This window comes from Charadrius vociferus, unplaced genomic scaffold, assembly GCF_000708025.1.
Source record: "Charadrius vociferus isolate BGI_N301 unplaced genomic scaffold, ASM70802v2 scaffold278, whole genome shotgun sequence".
Taxonomy (NCBI): Eukaryota; Metazoa; Chordata; class Aves; order Charadriiformes; family Charadriidae; genus Charadrius; species Charadrius vociferus.
In genome coordinates, this window is record NW_009649705.1 from 2,246,471 (window position 1) to 2,253,277 (window position 6,807).

The 6,807-nt window shown below is 38.8% G+C and overlaps 1 protein-coding gene across 1 annotated transcript in view; it reads left to right on the forward strand.

Moving 5' to 3' along the window:
• MICU2 (mitochondrial calcium uptake 2) overlaps positions 1-6,164 on the forward strand; it is a 166,435-nt gene extending 160,271 nt beyond the window's left edge. Inside the window, exons 9-12 of the mRNA XM_009890644.1 lie at positions 1,394-1,565; positions 1,848-1,956; positions 5,622-5,779; positions 6,060-6,164. Coding sequence (XP_009888946.1) covers positions 1,394-1,565; positions 1,848-1,956; positions 5,622-5,779; positions 6,060-6,164 — 544 coding nt within the window. The remainder of the gene's footprint in view (positions 1-1,393; positions 1,566-1,847; positions 1,957-5,621; positions 5,780-6,059) is intronic.
• Positions 6,165-6,807: the final 643 nt, after the last annotated feature.

The window sequence follows — 6,807 nt, forward strand, 5'->3', positions numbered from 1 at the left end:
CTTACCTGCATGTCTCGAGCCATGAAGCATTTGTTGGCCCTTTATTTGCATGTGCAGCTCTAACTGTTAGAGGAAAAAATACAAGAGAGCTTATGCTGCAACAGCAGTCTACAGCTAACCCCTTGTAGACTTCACAGGCCTTCAAGCTACTAATTGTCCCAGTGATCTCATTAAAGAACTAAAGATAGCTGTGCGGACTAAAATGCAGTAATTTCCAGGGAAAGAACCCAAATCCAGCGAGGCTGTGCAAACACTGATGAGCAAATGATCCTCTACTGATATTTGCTACATAGACCCTTAGCTGTCCTCTTCTCCAACCAATTGCTTTGTCCCAGTATAGGAGTATTTCATTCTCTACTGTCAATAATTTTTGCAACTCAATGAAGTAGGGTTCTTTTGAAGTACTAAAGAGATTCTAGCAAGCATCGCTGTGCTTTTAGCCTTTAATATTTAAAAATTGTCACTTGTTTTTGGATTGCCTCATTGCTGAAGTGGAAATTACCAAATGGATCGCACAATATTGTCTTTTACCTTCTTGAAATTCACATCAGGCCAAAAGAAATGATAATGACCACATAGACCAAACTGGGGAAACTCAAAGCTACAGCTTATAGTTCTAGCTCCATACTTGTGGGTCGGTACTTGCTTCTTGTGCTACTTTTTTTTTTCTTCCTAGAAGAATGAGCATCTCCTAAAAATCTTGATGTTCACCCCTTCCTTTTTCAGACAGCTCTCTTCTTACCTTCCCAAACACCTGCAACATCATTTTCTGTGCTCTTCCGCACTCTGAATGTGTCAGTTGTAATCTTCTCTAACCCATCCTGTAGTGAGTGCAGAACTGATTTGCCAAACCCCTCTTTTCGGTTACAGTCTTTGAGGCTTTTAATCATCTTTTCCTGCAGTGATGCTTTCAAGTTTCCTCTTTTCTTTCACCTTTGTGATTATTAGGGCTTCATCTTTCTAGGCACTTTGCAACTTTGTCATTGCTCTCTTATTAATGTGAAATTTCGTAAATCATGTGTCAGGCCTTTAGTTGCTATGTCCTTTTTCATTCATTCATTGTAATACTGCCTTACCAATCATTTTATCTCATTATCTGCACATTTTTAAACATTAGTAAGAGCTATATGCCAAGTGGATCTGTACATTACCTTAGCAGCAGCAATCTATGAATGCAGACTTAGAGAGCACCCTACTGGTGTCATTATTGCAGTACAGTCGTGGAAACTAGTCTGCGCGCACAGGTAAAATTAAACCAGTGACATTTTAAACAATGATGTTGATAGAATCTGTGATTAAGATTCAGTGTCTGCTGCATTTAGTAGCTAAGGTAGTAGTAGTGATACAGTGATACAAGTATCAGCTGTTGGATAATACCTGTTTACACTTACAGATTCATGGAAAATCTGCAAACAGAAGTCCAAGAAATGGAATTCATAAAGTTTTCGAAGGGTTTGAATGTCATGAGAAAAGAAGACTTTGCAGAATGGTTACTGTATTTCACCGATGAGGAAAACAATGAAATTTACTGGCAGAATGTGAAAGACAGAATTGAGGCCGGAGAGGTTGGTACATAAAGCATGCTTTGTTTTGCTTCCTTATTTGTATGTACAGGTTTTCATTTGAATATAAGTATCTAATATAACTAGTTTCCAAGTGGATTTTTGCAGCTTTTGAATTTTATGCAAATAAGAACAACATTAATGTGCCAACTGAGAAATACAAATATTGACAATGAGTAAGCAATCACACCTAAACACTAGGTCCCACCAGATTTAATGAAATAGATCTACTTGTGTTTGACTATATTACTCATTATATATCATCTGAATTATGTGGTACTCTAGAATATCGGTTTGGAAGAATTCAAGACTTTTTGCAAGTTTACAAACAACCTGGAAGATTTTTCTATTGCCATGCAGATGTTTACTGTAGCCAATCGTCCTGTTAAACGGGGTAAGTGCTGCATATCTTTTGTATGTATTTTTTTAAAAAAGGAAAAATGCATTTTTGTTACGGAATTAATGTAAATAAGTTATCCCAAAGTAGCACTATGAAGTCCAAAAATAGAATACTGCTTTTTATTCTGAATTAATTCTATTTCATGAAAAAATAATAGTATAAAGTTCCCAAAATGTTTAGATTTGTAAGTTCTGATGTGCTGATATGCTGAACCACTCACAGCAGACTAAACCATTGAATCATAGAGTAGTTTGTGCTGGAAGGGTCCTTTAAAGATCATCTGCCACAAGCAGGGGCACCTTTCCCTCGTTGCTCAAAGCCCCATCCAACCTGACCTTGAACACCTCCAATGATGGACCATCCACAACTTCCCTGGGCAACCTGTTCTAGTGTCCTGCCACCCTCATTGTAAAAAGTTTCTTCATTATGTCCAGTCTAAATTTACTCTCTTTCAGTTTGAAACCATTTTGTCATGTCCTGTCACTGCAGTCCTTGGAAAAAGTCTCTCCATCTTTCTTATAAGCCCCCTTTATATATTGAAAGGCCGCAGTAAGGTCCCCCTGGAGCCTTCTCTTCTCCAGGCTGAACAACTCCAACTCTCTCAGCCTGTCTTCATAAGAGAGGTGTTCCATCCCTCTGATCATTTTTGTGGCCCTCTTCTGGACATGCTCCAACAGGTCCAAGTCTTTCCTGCTCTGAGGGCTCCAGAGCTGGATACAGTAGTCCAGGTGGGGTCTCACCAGAGCAGAGTAGATGGGCAGAATCACCTCTCTCAACCTGCTCACCACGCTTCTTTTGATGCAGCCCAGCACACAACTGGCTCTCTGGGCTGCCAGAGCACATTGCCAGCATGTGCCCCGTGTTTCATCCACTAGTATCCCCAAGTCCTTCTCTGTGTGGCTGCTCTCAGTCCAATCTAAATTCTAGATTAGGAAGGATTTATTGAAACAATACATGATGCTTTAGTAGCGGTTCATGGTAACAAAGCTTTTTCCTCATAATGAAACTAGTTTTCTGAGGAAACTAAACAACAGAAATCTCTTTTTCAGGGTCTTTAGTGACTTGCTGTGTTTTACTTATGCCTCCATACTGCCTTTTCTATGTGATTCTGTAGCATTATGCAATCATGGCTATGAAAAACAATGTAGTAAAGTGCTTTTCAAAATAAAGATTTGGAGGAGGGAAGTTGCTTCTTTCCCATATAGTAGAAATAAAAGCAATACAACAAAAGTTTCATAGACATGCAAATGCTGTTTGTTATAATCCTGAGGCTGTTCCTTACTTGTTATACTTGGAAGACAGCTCTCCTAAATTATTTGAAAATAGTAACGTAAAAAGTTCCTAAGGAAATTTGAGAAGACATTAACATTCATTGAAATAAATATTTGATGGGCTCATGGGGAAAAGGTGAGAGAGATGTGAGAAGACAGGAAGATAATTCAATATTCTTGAGAGTGAAATGTTTCGATGGGGTTTGAACCAAAGAAGGCCAAAGGGGGATGTGGGGGGGGGCTGTCCGAGTGTCTCTTGTAGTGCTTAACCACTCTCATCGTGAAGACTTTTCTCTCCTGTGTCAAACCCTTGCTGCAACTTACAATGATTGTGTCTTACCTCCATGCACCTTTGAGAAAAATCTGTCTCTGTCTTTTCTATAACCCCTTTCAGGTAGTTGAAGGCTGCAGTGAGATCCCTCCTTACACTTCTGTTTTCCCAAGCTCCCTCACCTTCTCTTCTTCCATCATGTGCTCCAGTTCCCAGCTGGGTTCATGGCCCTCCTCTGTCTGGTTTGACAACTTTCATCTGTGGGGGGAGACACATTCTATTTGCACAAGGTGTAGAAAGAGTGGAGAGGAAAGAGGATGAATTAATGGTGAAATAATAGTTATAAGCGAGATATGAGTTTAACTCACTTCTCTATTAAGTATCATATTTTTAAGTGCCAAAGGATGATGAGGCCAACAGTTGGTGTTGACTCTGGTAATGTTTCCTTGTTCCTTGTAAAAACTCGTTCCTAACCAACAGGCAGTTGTGACTGTTTGTGCACTGAACCATACTGTGATTGAAAACAGTCAGTTTCTGAGGTAACTCATGGGTATTACATGTATACATGTCTAATCCCTTCCTGAATCTCACCAAGTTCTTTGTCTTGCTGTTTGCATGTGCGTACATGTGTGTATTCACACACATATGAATATTTATCTAAAAATAAGACAGTCCTTTACTCCTTCCTTTTATTCTAGACCTTTTTTTTTTCTAAGTTAGCAGCTCATCTTTTCTCTCTGATAAGGTGGCCCTTCTTGGTTTGAAGATTATTATGCTCCACCGTTTTACAAGATTTTTCTCCTTCATATTCAGTTCCAAAAAGTGCAGTACCTTCTCTGGATTTATATTTAGCTTCAAGAGCTGAAACAGTTAACATCTTTTTAAAGACAAAATTAAGACTGTACTATAAGTATCCCATATTTCATGTCCTTTTCAAATCGTGGTATATCATTTTACAGAAGGATTTTCAACTTAATTATATTTAAAGCAACTGTAAATTAATCAACTGCATTTATACAGGAATTGTTCAAAGAGGTAAAGATGAGAGCTAAGTCAGGAGTGCTCTTTCCTCTAATAAGCTTCAGAACTAATCATATTTATAACACAATTTATAAACAGCACTTGTTTATGAAAGCAGAACCACATTATTACTGTATTTATGACTTAGTTGGTCAACTTGCTGTAATAATCTACAATATTGCTACACTTTAATAACCTCCACTCCCTCCTTGAAATATACACTTCCGTGATGCCTTCCAAAATGCATCGAATTCATGTGTTGTGATTGTGCTTGCTATAATAAACAATAATCATTTCACTCTTACTGTCTGCTGTTTCATGGCAACCCCCCACATTTCCTCATCTTTCTTGAGTCAAAATTCCTAATTCTTTAAACCACAAGACCAGAAGCGGGGATAGTAGGCATTCCTGTAATGTATATGGTAGTGTAAAGAGAGAAGGCCAAAAAACTGAAGAGGAAAGTAGATGTCCAGAGAGGTATGACAGCTTTTTCTGCCATAAATCCTCATAAACTCCTCCATCATAATTTAAAGGAAGGTAGCCTGCTTCTTTAAAAAACAGAACTAGAGGTATATAAAGCCATGTGCATTGAGTATTTGATGGTCTCTGTACAGAGTTGCTGAGGGGATGGTTGGTTGAGGTAGAGCATACCGTAAAATACTGTTCTCTGAGGAGAAGAGTTTTCTTGCAGAATGAATTCAGGTGAAACTGGTTCAAGAGAAAATGGTAGTATTTTTTATGAGACAGTAGTGAGGCAAACACTTATCATCCATATGCACAGGTATCAGCCAATAGTACGTAAGTTTTCAGCACGCAGCTATTTCTAGCAAAAATTACCACTCCTGCTGTTGCCTGATAAGTAGTGCATTTCAAAAGTTTATCATACAATTAATAAAGATAGTGTTATGCAAGATGAAGCAAGCTCAAGAATGCATGAACTGAGGCCTCCTGATAGTTTACCAGTTCACACATCCTAAATTCTCCAGTTAGGGCACCCATGAGACATTGTAAATTGTACAGAATCCTGCTATTCGTGCACTTTCCAATTTCTTTACAAGTTCACAGTAACCTGTGATGGAATATTATGTCTTTACCAGCTGAGTTCAAGAGAGCAGTGAAGGTGGCAACAGGACAGGAGCTCTCAGATAATGTTTTGGATACCATCTTCAAGATTTTTGATCTAGATGGAGATGACTGCCTCAGCCACGGCGAGTTTCTTGGAGTCCTGAGGAACCGAATTCATCGAGGTTTGAGGGTAACAAGCTAACATCGTTGTTTTTAAATACCACAGATCATTGCTACAACTGTCTTGTTAACACTTGTAGAAATACAAGTAGAGATAATGAATAGAAAGAAGTTATGTTAGAAGATTCCTTACCGCTTATGAATCTGGCAGGAGTGCTGCCACCAAGAACTTGTTATTATGCATGTGAACTATGGGAGCAGCAGCATTGCATTACGTATTATATTTACACAGTCTGTGAATAAGAGTCTTTTTAGTGTAAATGCTAAACCTGCTTTAACTGTATTAACAGGTACCGCAACAGCAAGGCATTCAAGGTTACTGGAAGTGTGTGAAAAGAGAAAGCATTAAAGGAGCCAAAGAAGTGTGGAAACAAGCTGGGAAGAGTCCTTTTTAAAGCAGTCCATTGTTCTTCTGGTATAAACGTTGTTATTTAGTGGGGTTTGTCTGTCCTGTTTACATAATAGCTGAATCAAAAATACTCTTTTTTTTTTACTATAGTTAAACTTTAATTAGCCCAGTTTCTAATGCAATGTATCGTTCTAGTGCAATCAGTTTGGTTTACAGAACTGTTACCACTTTTGACCTCCATACGGAATTACTCTTTTTCTAGGGAATAGTGTTGTTTACTCCTCTGTGGAGTCTGACCCTGCGCTGTAGCATACACAGTATGCAGGTTTAATAGTGGCTACTGGCAGGAACATCACAGCAGTATCATCTCCTGTTGGAAGAGTGGACATCATCTCAGTTAGCCACTGACACAGCAGTTCTCATTCCCTGGCAAGGATAGAGGTCCAAAAGGCGAAACCACTTGCACAATCCATGCAAATCCAGTTATCCTAGATCAAAAAGGAAAATTCACATGGTTCGTGCCCTCATTACTGTGAACTGCTTGTGTGCTAGTTCCTGGTGGGTGATTCCACCAGATCCTGTGTGAATGTCGGGTTTGTCTACCTACATGATGATAATATTAAACTGGAAATAGAAGACTGTTGATACAGGTTTTAAAAGTTGTACGTTGATCTGTGAATGTGCATTGA